The 15,945-nt window shown below is 37.0% G+C and overlaps 1 protein-coding gene across 1 annotated transcript in view; it reads right to left on the bottom strand.

Annotated features, from left to right (window-relative positions):
- Window positions 1-1,461: 1,461 nt before the first annotated feature.
- Window positions 1,462-15,945, bottom strand: part of LOC121378743 — a 59,838-nt gene continuing 45,354 nt past the window's right edge. The window contains exons 20-29 of the mRNA XM_041507032.1: window positions 14,558-14,791; window positions 13,699-13,869; window positions 12,700-12,860; window positions 11,997-12,395; window positions 10,537-10,864; window positions 10,103-10,223; window positions 7,545-7,786; window positions 5,260-5,434; window positions 3,543-4,775; window positions 1,462-2,928 (exon numbers count right to left, since the gene is read on the bottom strand). Coding sequence (XP_041362966.1) covers window positions 2,870-2,928; window positions 3,543-4,775; window positions 5,260-5,434; window positions 7,545-7,786; window positions 10,103-10,223; window positions 10,537-10,864; window positions 11,997-12,395; window positions 12,700-12,860; window positions 13,699-13,869; window positions 14,558-14,791 — 3,123 coding nt within the window. The 3' untranslated portion in view covers window positions 1,462-2,869. The remainder of the gene's footprint in view (window positions 2,929-3,542; window positions 4,776-5,259; window positions 5,435-7,544; window positions 7,787-10,102; window positions 10,224-10,536; window positions 10,865-11,996; window positions 12,396-12,699; window positions 12,861-13,698; window positions 13,870-14,557; window positions 14,792-15,945) is intronic.

Below are 15,945 nucleotides of genomic sequence, written 5' to 3' on the forward strand. Positions count from 1 at the left end.
ACGTATTCACCCAAAATAACAAGAAAGACGTGACAAATCTATTCTTCAGCTAGAACACATGGCTCGGGTTTTTTTTCGCTTTTTTTTGCTTCCACCCCTTCATAGAGCGCAATATTTTTTTTACAAATATCAGTACTGATAACTACTTAAATACATTTAATTTCAGAATGCTTAGCAACACGTGGTTACAGTAATCAATTTCAAATGCTCCCAAGTGAAAAGTTAAATTGTCTGTTAAAGCAGTTTTATGCAGAAGTAAGAAATCAAGATGGCGGTTTCTATTCAAATCAACCTTTGTTGGTTTAAGGGCCAGTATCAACAGGCACCTTCGATCTGTTCCATACAGCCGCATAATCTGCATTTTACTGATAAAGAGTTCCATAGCGCCAATCAGGTTTTTATGGCGATGCAAAAAAAACTTAAAAACGAAGGAAAAGACAAAACCGATCATATCACCCCAATTGCTGATGCAGATTTAAAGAAACTGCTACAAGAAAAATGAGATGCATTTAACACTTCGACTCCACTTGGCTTACTGAATAAAGTATGGTTTGATATTCAGTGTAACTTCACAAGGCGTGGCTTTGAAAACAATAGACCGGCCTCGGTGGCGTCGTGGTTAGGTATCGGTGTACAGGCTGGTAGGTACTGGGTTCGGATCCCGGTCGAGGCATGAGATTTTTAATCCAGATACCGACTCCAAACCCTGAGTGAGTGCTCCGCAAAACTCAATGGTAGGTGTCAACCACTTGCACCGACCAGTGATCTATAACTGGTTTAACAAAGGCCATGGTTTGTGCTATCCTGCCTGTGGGAAGCGTAAATAAAAGACCCCTTGCTGCCTATCGTAAAGAGTAGCCTATGTGGCGACAGCGGGTTTCCTCTAAAAAAAAAACAGTGTCAGAATGACCATATGTCTGACGTCCAATAGCCGATGATAAGATAAAAAATCAATGTGCTCTAGTGGCGTCGTTAAATAAAACAAACTTTTTTTTAAAACTGTAGAAAACTTACAGATAAATCTTTCGAAATCAAAATAGATGATGAGGGTAAACAGTTCGTGCAAATGACATTCAACGACGCTACAAAAAACCCACCCAGGCCATTTGAATGATCCCAACCAAAATGTCAAAGCCAGAATGTACAAAAATGACGGAGAATCTTGCCCAGTGAACAGTTTTAAAAAGTACATGGGGAAACGAAAAAAAAAAATTGAACCTCTTTGGCAAAAACCAAAAAATGCGGTCAAGAATGATTCTGACGAATGGTATTGTGCCCTTCCCATTGGCACACATACTCTTTGTAAAATGATGCAACAAATGTCTGTACAGGCAAACCTTTCTCAGATTTATACAAATCACAGCATTCGATCAACTGCTATAACACTGTTGTCAAACGCTGGCGTCGAATCCAGACACATCATGCGCATATCTGACCCCAAAAAATGATATGAGCATTGCCGTGTACAAACATGATTCAACTGACAAACAAAAACACAAATATTAAAAACTTCTACAACAAATTCATGAAAATATTGATCCCTTAAGTGCACCTAGCAGTGAAAAATCGTCGTGTAAAGCCCAAATTGAAAACGCAACAAGTGACCCCCGTTTACCCGATAACGGCCTCTCAAAGTTTTCAAACGAACTTGTAAAAACACGAATATTACAACAAACACAGCTCCCAACATCAACAGAATTACTCAAATTACACCTACCTAAAATGACAGGCTGTAGAGTTGTAATTCACAACCATTATCACACAACAAATATGAATTTGCAACGTAGCACAAAAATAAAAACGAATCTATTCAAATATGTTTGATCGACAAACACTTTTACAAGTTTACATTTTAGACAGTTCCATATTGCAGGATATTTGAAATTTTATTATGTTCTTCCATCTTAAAAGTGGTTTATTGGTATTGCTTTCAGTTTAAAGCATTATGTTGTTGTTATTGTTGTTTTTGCGTCTATAATAATAATAATTGGTTCAAATACACAATAGTATTTTTCATATAACCAGTTTTGAAAATTTACTTCCAATTTCGTTACCCCCATGATGGACTCGTCCCATCGATTGACGTCATTCAGCTACAGACAACGTTTAGTAAGTTCGGAGAATTTCGTGAATGAAAATAGTTCGCTATTTATATCACATTAAACATAAATAAATATAATTTACAGAAAATAAAAGAAAAGAAGGTAAAAGGTATTTCACAATGGAGATCACCAGTTACCATTTTGTTTTCGAGAGGTGCTATCGTCTAATCGCCGGTGGATAGGCGGATGACCGTCAATCCGTCAATCCACCGTCAATTAGACCATATCACCTCTCGAAGAAAAAAATAGAAACAGGTGACCTCCTGAGTTAATATAAACGTTCTATATGTACAACGAAAAACTGTTACTTTATGTACGTGCCTATATCCAAAAGAACTAACATTAAACATTTATTCAGGAGTTATGGCCCCTTTGTCATAACATTTACCATTACGTTCATGAAATCAACAGTGAGAGATTCATAGAATGAATTGCTGAACATGTAGTGATCACCGGGCCTAAGACTCCACCCTAAACTTCTTCACAGAGAACTGGCATTGCCACTTTCAATGTGTGCTCTAATATAGAAACAACTTGTTCCACTAAGTATATTTATAAGGAATTATCTGCAGTAGTAGTAGCAGCAGTAACAATGACAATGACCATACATAGTGTCAGTAGATTAATGCAAATGTCTGTAGACGATGAAGAGGAATCTATTGTCTCCATAGTCATTGTGGATACCGCAGGTGACGTCAGAGTGAATAGACTTGGCGACAACACAGTGACATTTGCTGGTGACATCAGAGTAAATAGAGCAGGTGACGTTACAGTTCTGGTTGAACTTCTTCTGGTTTCGGCAATGTCTTGGTCAATCGAAGAGTTTCTGAAACAGACGTGATATTTGGTTAATGCGACGTACTAATGTTATAGTCAATGTCAGACATATGATAAAAACTGACCATAGAAACTGAAAGATTACTAGGTACGATGCCACTTCGGTATTAGTTTAAACTCATCTAACATAATTCATATTACTCTGCAGCCATATTTTTTAATCGGGTATGTCTTAAATATCTAGCACACATCCCAAGAAGATAATGTTTGTTAATGGGTCTCGTTGTCTAGGAAGTAGACGACCATTAATAACTATTAATTAAGACATTCTGTAAGCGAGGAACTACGTGATATCACGTAATATTTTGTCTCTTTAAATAATATATATCAGCCAGGAGTAACGTCACGGTACAACAATAACATGTACTTAATTTTATTCCAGTTATACTATAATTATAAGATTGATTGAACAACAAAATATTTCTGGCATTCGTCCTTTTTGGGATGTTTTTTCCCACACTTGTCTAAAAAATCAATCCTTCAGAATTGTGTTAGAAACAAAAAACACCATCTACAAAAGGACTCGAACCAGAAACTATACTATATATATGTACTATGCTTCCTTCAAACACATTTAAAACGCGATTTAAAAACGTTTCATACTATTTTTAGGCTCAAGAGTCTTGTCGTTTTTCCTTCCAGTTATGACTTCTTTAGCAGAATGCCACAGGAATGTCGTCATCTCAAGATCCAGCTCTCCATTCTTGTCACTTTGTAGCAAGTCCATTGTATCCAGCAGTATTGACATGAATATGTTGGCCAGGGTGAAGGTCACAATGATGATGAAGGTCACGAAGTATATGAAACCAAACCAGTTGCTCTCTGCTGGGATGTTCATCTTGGTGAATCCTGCATGGCCCAGCACGCCCGAGAAGAGACTTTCTAAGCATGTGATGATGTCCTTGTATTCCTTCGCATATGCGCCGAAGAACAGGGTGCCACATGCAGCGAATGCCAGAAGGATCATGATGATGTAGAAAAAGAATCCCGGGAGCGTCTTGGAGCTTTGCTTCAACACAATGAAAACTGTGTGTGTGAACTTGCTATAGGCCATAACCTTGATAAGCCGTACTGTGACAATGGCCAGAATAATGGCAACAACGTAAATGAAGATGCTGTCCCATACTGCAATGTGATAGAAGTTGACGAATTTGCGAGTGTTCTCTCTGAACTTGGCTAATGCTTCTGTGGTGAACCGTAGCCTATAAAAGTACAAGGCGATTGCTCCAAACGATAAACCGACAGTGGCGAGTTCGATGATGTTCCAGAACTGGTTAAAGAAAGTCCATCTTTCTTTGAGCAATCGAAGACCAATAACAATCGCCCAAACGACGGTTGTTATCAAAAAGAGGATCTCACAGATGATAGTGAAGGTGCCCAGAGTTCCAGTAAGCTGTAAGCTTCTGAAGGTGAATATATTTGTGAAGTGGAGAAGTGATCCAGTTTCTGGAAACTCTGACAGCAAACTGATGTAAGCGAACATGTTCATGTTTGTAGAATACACTGTGAACTCTAAAAACACAGCTCTTGTTTGACGGTCAATCCACATTGTTTCTATCAGTTCGGTCAATGATTCCTTTGCCACTGGGCGACTGATGTCCAGCTCTGCTATGTAACCACCACCGCCATACAGGTTGAAGCCTCCAGTGATTGGAATACCCCAGATTTTCGAAGCTGGCATGAAGCTCCACGCTGCACTTGTTAACCTCAACCCTTCATCCTCATCACATGGTTTTGTAGATTTCCAACCCTCACAGTAGTCGCTAGTATCTTCAGTAGTCAATGAATATCGAGGAATGCATTTTACAGTGCCTATGTACGGCAAGGAACATGAAGCTGAAATAGGATTAAAATATGTGATGTAACCTACATAATGTTACTATTGTATTGTATTCTTTAATTTTGGTTTTTTAAACATTCTGACTATTTTAGTTCACACAGGAAAAATTACAATCTGGATTAACATCTGCGTGATATGGAATTTGAAAGTTTTTGTGTAAAATCTAGATGTTTTTATATCAATCGAAGATAGTTTCGTTTGGACCTGTGATGTTCGTTTTCGTTGAATCGTAGTTCCTTTGCGTTTAATATGAATATGGTTGTACAAAGGAGATTATTTTCTCTTTTCTTCACTTCATATAAAATATGATTGCATTTCCATTGAGTTTTGATGCCTTTCTATGGAATCTAAATACATTTATATTCAATTTGGACATATCCCCTTCAGAAAGTATACATTTAGTTAATAACAGCTTAATCATTGCTTTAGTGGCACAATTTCATTCATAATATCAATTATTTAGATACTAGATGAACTTACTTTTTCTCTGTCTGACAAGTCTTAGTCTGGGCGCTCCAACACGGAAATTGTTCAGGTCAGACATCAACACTCTTTCGCGTGACCCTAACAGATCGTTGTTGTAATTTTCTTCTGGAAACATGGCGTCCATCACTGTGTAGTTCAGCCAGTGATAATACTGTCTAACACTGTGAACCTGTTGTAAAAAAAAAAATATTCAAGATAACCTAATGGTAAATTAGGAAAGATATATAATCCTGGGAACTGGCAGACAAAGCAAATGAGAGCTATCATGAATTTACCAAAGTATTCGTGAGATTTTACCTGATGTAGACAGAATGGAATCTGCCTAAACCAGATCACCATGGGAGCCAAAGACGATGGACTTTATACAAATCTGTATGATAAAAGGTATGGCTTCAGCTTTCCAACAGTCATTTAACCTTTATTTCGAGCAATATCCCTTCTCTCAAGCTTTTGGTGTCTATATTTCTGAGATACCTTGTGGCATACCTATCCTATGCAGATTTTAAAGATTGACATATCGTTCTGGTAAAGAAGTTAGTTGATCAAGATTATAACATCTAAGGACTCCTGACGTCCCACATTTGTTTATGTTAGACACGCAGACACATTACTGACTAAAGTGATGCCTGATGCAATACCCTATGTTGATTTTTCCATCCTTTTGGTGAAAATCCTGTACATATCAACTGTGGACTTGATGACTGTAGGCTGTGCTCCTGACATGTACAACCAGAAGGGGAAGATATGTTCAACTTTCGCGAACACCTGCTATCATCAGTTTTTACAATGATTCATGGGCGCATACTAGTGGGGTCATATTTGCCTGTCTGGGACTTTTAGAAAAACAATCGCCACATATCACTTAATATGTGAGTTAGAATTACAAACAAGTTGTCTATTACCATTGTACAAATAATGCCTAATATTCTAGTTATTAATATAATATGAAGGCATCTTGAAATATTTGAGTTAAACCATAAGTGAATAATGTTTTATTTATACTGATGCACAGTCTATTGTTGAGATTAGTGTTACAATTGGAGAGCATCTTGATCTTCAAGACCAAGATGGCCATTGTTCATGACATTTAAAGTAAGAACAATCTGGAGCCGTTGAACTAACTGAGATAGAATAATCAATAGGGTGTCTATTTCCACTAAACAGGACATTCACAAACCTTTTATGGGTCATATTTACAATTTGATGCCAATTTGATGGCATTTTGACATTTAAGTTTAATATAGAGTCAGCTATAGCTATATTGAAACAAAGTATTTTAAAATAATGTTATGTCTACTTGAACTGTAAATTCAGTGAACAAAGGTAATGTCCAATAGGTTATAACTGAAACATGACTAAATGCGATAGTAACTCATGGTCTATATTTCAGAAGTGCACTCTGAGTATATGGAAGGTCAAAATCTCATGCGACACTTTGGATCATCACTTCTTATCTTCATTTAATGGAGGAAGAAGGAAGAAAGGAACTGTTTTGTTTAACGACACACTCAACACATTTTATTTTACAGTTATATGGCGTCGGTCATATAGTTAAGGACCACAAAGATATTGAGACATGTGCTACTCTTTTTGGATTAGCAGCAAACGATCTTTTATATGCACCATCACACAGACAGGGTAGCACATACCACGGCCTTTGATATACCAGTCGTGGTGCACTGGCTGGAGCGAGAAATTGCCAAATGGGCCCACCGACGGGGATCGATCCCAGATCGATCGCGCATCAAGCGGACACTTTACCACTGGGCTACGTCCCAGCCCTCACTTAATGAATGCCCAAAAAACATTTATTTGTATGGTGACACGAAGAGCTCAAATCCTGCAGAAGCTCTGACAAAAATGTGGTCCAAGAAAAGAGTAAAGGAACGATGAAGCTCTCATCAGAGCACGACTCTGTCAGATAACGCTGTCAGTTACCTCATCTACATTGCGCTCTGCCATTCCTTTGTCACACAACCCTTTTGGTTACATTGTAACTGATTCTTGGAAACGAAATTAGGCATATCCTGTATCCATATATATTGTGTTCAAACAAGAATGGGCAAATTTGCAGCAATGACACTTTAATGTGTAAGATCTAATTGGAGTAGAAATCCAATAACAAACAAACCTACTACAAAATCCAAGACGTGCCAAGACAAAAAACATAAATGAAAAAATATTCAAATAAGAATCTATAGATGTAGAATATAAATGGTTGTATAGGGTTTAAAAAAAATAAAAAAAATTGATAATGAAGGGATTCCAGATAGACTCACTTGTGATAACTTGATGAGCGGTTTTCCAGGTGATATCAGCTGGTTTTCCAGGTTTGTGCGTAGCAGGAAGCCGTGAGGATCCCGATTGCCGTAGCTGATGGTGCAGAGGAGAATGAGGAGGAAAACAGTCACCAGAAACTCACTGATAGCCTTCTGGATCTTCGACTTTTGCTTAAATTTTAGCATGGCTGTTTTTAATTTCGACCGAGAGAATGGGTGTTTGTAGTCCAAGCTTCTTCGTGCTTAGGGAAAGAAATCCATATTGGTCAGAATCAATCAATTATCAAACATACATTAATTCTCATATATTTAAGCTACGTTTATACTTCACCACCAACTTTTGTTGGCGAGTAGTTTATTATATATATATATATATATATATATATATATATATATAACAGTGAAATATATACTCGTAGATCTACAAAAAACATAAAAGTGATATTCGGTGAATTGTCATATTTTCACTGTATTGTAGTTACAGTGAAAATATAGAACTCATATTAATAATTTTGAGAATAAATTCATGATTAAATTATCTCGCTTGTAAATTATTAGTTTTAATTATTGAGGCCAGTGTAGCTTCTTCATGTTTAAGTTTGATGATTTACCAATGCATCAGATCGTATTGAAAAAAACAAAGAAAAAGAAAATCTCACAAATAACAAGCAAACAAGTAAATTAAACAATTGTACCTTTAAAAAATGAATATGAAGTGCAATTAAGATAAAACATCTAAAACTGATTGAATACAAAGCTAAACAATGAGGACGTAATGTCTTGTCGTGGAGAGTAAGTTAATATTAAACTTGGCATTCTATTGGTTTTGTTGTTGTGGGGTTTTAAGAGGATCGCATTGTCAGGTATGTTCGCACAGCAGTATTATTAAATAATTATTAATTTAATAATTAAATAAAGATAAATGTTATTCTTATTTCTTTTAAAAATTCCACAGTCAAGTACATTTTAAGCAAAAGTTCAACCAGAAGACATTTATCATGGTGTTACGTGTTTTCGATTGGAAAAGTGAAACATTTTGACAAAAAGCAAAAGATATTGTGAAACATTAGGAAAGATATACTTAGTAAATAGACCATTTCATGGTATTTTATCGAATGTGATTTTTATGTCAACTTGTGATGTGTGAACACCAAATATGGTTTTCACACATCATTTGTTGACATAAAAATCGTATTCGAAAAAACCAACAAGAAGAAATAGCCTCTAACTATTCACACAGTCCTGTTTCTGTCCACATTTTCCAGTATATTTACATGTGTTCGTCAAGAATGACAGTTTATAATTAGTGCACAGTTTCGTTTTTCAGTATTATTAGATTTACAATGCCTCGAACTAAGGTTCAGTTTCATATGAGGTTGGCGATCAAAGTATGAATTGGACTTTATATACAGCGTTAAATCAATCGGCTTCCATTTTAAATGTCACTCGTTTCTCTAAAAGGGCTATATTAGTACTGATTCATAAATGCAATACTACTTCTTGCAGTAATAAAATGTACACAAACCAATTGTATGTTTCATTAAAAACGTGATATTAGTAAGTAGTTGATAATGTGTCGTTATGCTAAAATGAAAGTGATATACTAATATTTAGTATTTTCTGGCATTATTGAAATGAATGTGGCTTATCCTGCAAATGGTGTGACATGTGTCGATGTACAGTCTGGTGCCGAAGTGAAACACGAACCGACATACAGCAACAAGACGCCAGGTTAGCTACATGTATGGAACTAAACAAGTCGGGTTCCCGACGTCTGTGATTTCGTTTCTGAACTTAGATTATGTTCAAAATATTGCGGCAACTTCAACTTCTCACTATCGGCCTCGGTGGCGTCGTGGTTAGGCCATCGGTCTACAGGCTGGTAGGTACTGGGTTCTGATCCCAGTCGAGGCATGGGATTTTTAATCCAGATACGCAAGGCTCAGTGGATAGGTGTAAACCACTTGCACCGACCAGTGATCCATAACTTATTCAACAAAGGCCATGGTTTGTGCTATCCTGCCTGTGGGAAGCGCAAATAAAAGATCCCTTGCTGCTAATCGGAAAGAGTAGCCCATGAAGTGGCGACAACGGGTTTCCTCTCAAAATCTGTGTGGTCCTTAACCACATGTCTGACGCCATATAACCGTAAATAAAATGTGTTGAGTGCGTCGTTAAATAAAGCATTTCTTTCTTTCTTTCAACTTCTCACTACTGCTAATAACTCGACGACTTGAGCCTACATGTACTTTCGGCAAAAAACAACCACTTATTTCGCCGGCTAGATTAGGGCCATTAGAGTTAATAAAAAATGGTTATATTTATGGAACTAATGTGTGTAGTCTAGTGAAGTGGACATATGCAGAAAACAAGCCTTGAGAGACACGACTTTGGGTAAGTACAAAGTTGGTCGTCGGCACTGCAGAGAAGGAGAACACTATTAAAAAGGCCTTGCATATTATATTATATTATATTATATTATATTATATTATATTATACATATCTTTTTCAAAATAGGAATTCAAGAAATAAACAAGGAAATCTTTTTAAAAACTTACTTTCTGTTGATTTGCCATTCTTGGTATTCATGGATTTGATGTAGCCTAAATCAAATACTGTGGGTCGAACTACTTTGATGTTCTTCAGAATTATTGCAAATATGATTGAGATAATAAAAATCTGAAAAAAAATATCAAAGACATGGAACGAATTATACATTTTGACCACGTTTTCACTAATCTCAAATGTATATATTTGGAATAAAATTAATTTGATCCTTCATTAAATGATTTTGTTGTTTTTAATACAGGCAATCATGTCGGAAAAATTAAAGTAAAATATCCACATGGCACCACAGACGTATTAAAGAATAAATAAATTTTGGTGTATAGCATATGTAAACTGGAAACATAACCCTGCTAATAAAGACATTGGTTTTATATATCACTGCGATTCCTGAAGGTTTATAACCACACATTTATCATTGGCTGACCTTAAATGGATCGAGGATGAACATGGACTCAAAGAAGCTCAAGAAGAACGTGGCAAGCCACTCTTCAGAAATATCTTTTCCCCACTGTGCACTGTACAGAAAGATGAAGACAGCTGATGCCAGTGAAGCCAAAGCCACGAGGACCCAACCAATGTAGACACAGAAGTGAGGCAGGACACCCTCCTCGTCATCTACAATATCTTTTATGACCAACACCTTCTGCAGTGCGACACTGTCCTTGTAGAACTTGAATCGTTTGAAACATGGAAACATCCAGTGTGTTGTGTACTCATTTGTATTCAACTGGCTCTTGCTCAACTTAGATTTTCTGAAATGGTTGTGGTTATACAATTGCATAAAACAGTGATGGTTCTCCAGCTATATGTTAATTCAGAAAATGGCAAGTTTCAGAGATCGCTACACAGTTTTAAAACATTAAACAATCATTGCTAATCAAAATTTAATTGACTAGAAATATCGCAAATCACAATTTTGAAATGAAAATGTTCGCCGATTATTGCGTAACTCTAAACACAAAACTACATGATGGTAAAAACATTATCTTCGTAAAAGGATGTCTAGACATTCTGAAACAGGTGGCCAAACAAAACAGGAATGGCATTAATAATTACATTTGTTGATGAACGATTAAAAAGTAACACTCAAAATGTAAAGCATACCATTATCTAGACTCGTGTCTGGAGTGGGAACAGTTAAAATGAACGAAGGGCGTGACGTAGCCCAGTAGTAAAGTGTTTGGTTGATGCACTGTCAGTTTGGGGTCGATCCTCGTTGGTGGGCCCAATGGGCTATTTCTCGTTCCAGCTAGGGCCCCAAGACTGGTATATCAAAGACCGTGGTATGTGTATCCTGTCTTTGGGATGGTGCATATAACAGATCCCTTTGCTACTCATGGAAAAATATTGCTGGTTTCCTCTCTAAGACTACATTATGTCAAATTACGAAATGTTTGACATCCAATAACCGATGATTAATAAGTCAATGTGCTCTAGTGGTGTTGTCAAACAAAAGTAAATTTTAAACTGAATGGCAGACAACACTGTCTGTGTCAATGTTACATTATGACAGGTCCTAGCTTAACACGTAGCAGTCACGATCTTGCCAATATATCTGCAATATATCTGTTTGATCTGCTTTGTGAAGAGAACCATTATTTTAAATATGTTAATGGATCTGCCTTTTGTGGTTTAATACAAATCCCATCTAGTAAAAAATAGATAGCAAAGCCTAGGAGATATTACCTCCACTATATGTATTCTACGATAGTATTAAAATGATAAGAGTACCTGATTTCAAATGTCCAAGAATTAGCCAAATGAGTATCTACAAATCAAAAGCTTATAGCCTAGCCTCTCCTAATAGTTTTCGGCGTTCTGATATTATTAATTACTAGTAAAGGACAACGAAACAGAGAAATGTGTTGATGCTAAAATGCTTACCTGAAGAGCAGCATTATCACAAATACTGGAATAGCCGTAATTATGGCACTCACAAACGAAATCCATAATTGAGAGAAATTGAACTTTATTGGTCCTAATTCAAGATCTGCTGACTGCTTTCTGTCTTTAAATTTCTTGCCTCGAAAGAACATTGCGTTTGAAATCATGGACAGAAGAATCAAAGCCAAACAGCAACCAACTCGTTGTACTCGACTGAAGTGGCTCTTCACGGGTCTCAGTACGGTCGACAGCCAGAGATGATCATCAGTCACATTGTGCCTAGCATGTTCAAAGAACATTGTTTTGAAGTTATTCATACTTTCAGCAGATCCGGCACCAATGGCTGTTTCAATCCGCCCTGTTTCCAGTGACAACCATTTATAGCAGAGGAAATCATTTCTGGGAAAAAAAAATATTTTAAGATATTTAACTATATATCATCCAATTTCTGCAAAGTGATATCTATATACATAGGGTTTCACGCAGACAAGGCATTGCCACGTACAGAACACGAAGACAATAAGTTGTATATAAAAAAAAATTGTATTATAAAATTCTGATATAATATTAAAATTGCACATTTTGTATTCTATAGACCTTCATAACTATACTGTCATATAACGTCAACAACTATAGTTACTATACTAACAATTGTACTACTTGAGCTACTTTATCGTATTTTAACCAGTTCACTATTGTCTACCTTTCTTTTGTTTGAATGTCGACGATCTCTATTCTGTTGAGATACCAGGACGCCCAGGGTCCCTTGCCAGAGTTGTCATGCCAGATTTCGAGACACTGTAGTCTACCCAGAGAGTGTGGCACCGCAATGATGAAATGTAGAACACTCCCTGCACCAAATGTCTGCACAAAAATAATTATACATAAATACTAGGTCTAAAGTAAACAACAGCTTCAGAACAAAATAGATAAACAAATTAAATGCTTGTTCAAAATGGATACAAATTTACAATAGCTCTAATGAAAATATACCACATAATACCTTCAGGGTAAAATTTGAACGAATTTTTTTTTTTATCCATGATGCAAGGCAGTCGAATTGATAGTTGGTAAAATTGTGTTTTATTCGATAAAGCTTTTTCAAGTGCCTCGACAATAGGTGAACAGGCATTCCCAAGGAAATAATTTATTGGACAATACACGCTTTTCAGCGCCACAAAGAGGACTGCCACTTCGAAACTAAATCAAATCTAGCACAGAACAAAATTCATTAACAAAAATACAGATGTGATGGCATGCACTGATAAATCACTGTCAAAACAGGTGAGCACATCCTCCTGTACTGGTGGAACCCATCAAGAGTATTACCACCGCAGTTGTCAAGTCTTGTCACTTCATCTAAAAACTAGCTACAAAATAAACAGTAAATTGAAGACTGCCATCAGGATAAAAAGGTAGATATAGGAATAATGGATCCAGACTATTTTGTGCATACAAAATGAAAGATAACAATTATATTAGCACTTTAATGACCTATTACGAAATAGAAACATGGAGGACGAACGTTCCCATTTATCAATGAAACCAGTATTCAGCTATACGAGGAAGACTCACTTTCTAGGTCCATGTTTTCTTCCTATTTCGTATTTGATTCATATCAATCTACACACTAATCTTAATTTACGAAAATAGTCCAAGGGTTCTCAACTGTTAATGTCTTGGGTGTAACTACTTCATTTACCTTGCGGACCCCGTCTGTAAGAACTCTGATACCAGAGTCTCCATTCTCGCCAGATATGTTGAACTCGATCTTAGACGTGGTTCCTCCATGTCGAATCATTCCAGTGTAAACCGTTATCAGGTAGAAATACGAGTCTTCACAGAAATTGTCTTCCAGCAGCGACACGCCCCACTGAAATTAAGGTATTTGATGTAAACAGTAAACCAATTTATCAGAAGAAATTACATTTGTATTCTAGTAAAACTGGCATAGAGTACAATCGAATACAGCAGTACAAAGATAAAAAGTCTGTTAATTTTACTAGGTTATAAAATCTGGAAGCCCGCACTTAAATTTGATAGCTCTAACATTTCAGTTAAAAATCAAAATTAAATCTCAAATTGCATTTCAGATTAGGTGGCTATTAACACAAAGATGGACCTGCGCAAGGCGACAAAACAGATACCAAACCAATAGTGCCTGTTGTGGCTACAGAGCTAGATGATGGCGTGTTTCTGTTGGCAAATCATTCCAGGCTATCGTTAAGATCGAGCCCTGAGGATGTCATGGTCTGTATTGCCTGCCTTTGTGTTTGAGGGGGGGACAATTCCATATTATCATGCCTGGTAATGTATTTTCAATACAGTGGTTGCACTTCCTCCCTGAGTATAGTAGGCATCCTTTCTAAAAAGGTGCACCCAATATCCCACATACGCTCATTACATTTAAATTCCATGACAAATTTGGATTGACACAAGGTATTTAAGGATTTAGCAATTGTTTCTTTTAACAACTCAGTTACAAAAATGCACTACAAAATATTAATTTTGTTTGCAAAAACAACCCACCCTCCAATAACACAGACACTAAAAGTACACACCTGAAGAACGTCCTGGCCATCTTTGTACCTTGAGAACAGAGCGGTGATAACAAACAGAGTGAAGATGACTATCAGAGTTGACAATACTGCTGCCTGGCCTGCAATATCAAACTTGCTGAACACTGTGGAGAAGTCGATCATGTTTGGCGCCACAAAAAACGAAACGCTCGCCACCAGATCCTTTGTGTCTGGACAGACGCAAGTCGTCTCGTTGTGAAGCTCGTCTCTTGAGAACTAAAAACAACACAGTGATGTAATGCATATCATGAAGATGTCACGATGTCAGATTAGAAACCAAATAAATCAAACAGAAATGTTTGTGTGTATGTAAAGGTATCACATCTCTGTTGCTGTATCTCTCTCTCTCTCTCTCTCTCTCTCTCTCTCTCTCTCTCTCTCTCTCTCTCTCTCTCTCTCTCTCTCTCTCTCTCTCTCTCTCTCTGCCTCTCTATCTGTCTCTCGTTTTCTGTCTGTCTGTCTGTCTGTCTGTCTCTGTCTCTCTCTCTTCTCTCTCTCTCTCTCTCTCTCTCTCTCTCTCTCTCTCTCTCTCTCTCTCTCTCTCTCTCTCTCTCTCTCTCTGTCATCGTTCTTCTTCCGCTCTTTAAAACCTCCTGACCCTCTGCTTCTCTCCTTCACCCTTTGTGTCTCCATCCTGTCCTTATCTGACTGCCTCTGTTTGTCTCTGCCTGCTTGTACATTGTTGGTGAATAGCACGGCACACCAGATTAGATGCATGGCACTGCTGCTCTTCAGTACTTCTCCAGTCATGGATCAGTTCACCATCTCCTTCCTTGACTAGAGACATAGCTTGTATTTAACCATAGTTCTTTCGTGGCTCTTTATCACTCCACTCTCCTCCATCCCATCCCTAGGCTAGTAGTCCGGGATCCACAGGTCTCAAAGCCCTCAAAAATGGGTTGAACCTGACTTCACCTAACACACTTTTATTTTGTGTTTTATTTGTTTGAATAGGCCTTCTTGTGATAGAAATGGGTGGTCTGCTATGCAATGAGACATGAAAATACAGTCAAACCTAAACATGTCGCTATCCATAGTCAGTAGACACCTGTCTTAGTTGATTGTTTTGTTCCCCCTGGATGATTTGTATTGCCTTTATGAAGTAAAAAGACGAGACATAGCTACATGTATTACCTTTACAACGGCAGCGGTATCTGTGGTAACGGCGTCATGTTTTATATTTAGCTCAACTTTAAAAGTTTACGTTTAGCCCCATTTCTCACAAACTATAAGTCTTACATCATTGACATTGGTTTATAGCTTCATCTATGATAATGAATCTTCATCTCAATGACTGTTAAAAAATCTAATTTATAAAATAAAATATTAATTGATGGTATCATAATTAGTTGTAATCCGTGTAAAGTTGT

This window comes from Gigantopelta aegis, chromosome 8 (genome assembly GCF_016097555.1).
Source record: "Gigantopelta aegis isolate Gae_Host chromosome 8, Gae_host_genome, whole genome shotgun sequence".
In the NCBI taxonomy this organism is placed as follows: domain Eukaryota; kingdom Metazoa; phylum Mollusca; class Gastropoda; order Neomphalida; family Peltospiridae; genus Gigantopelta; species Gigantopelta aegis.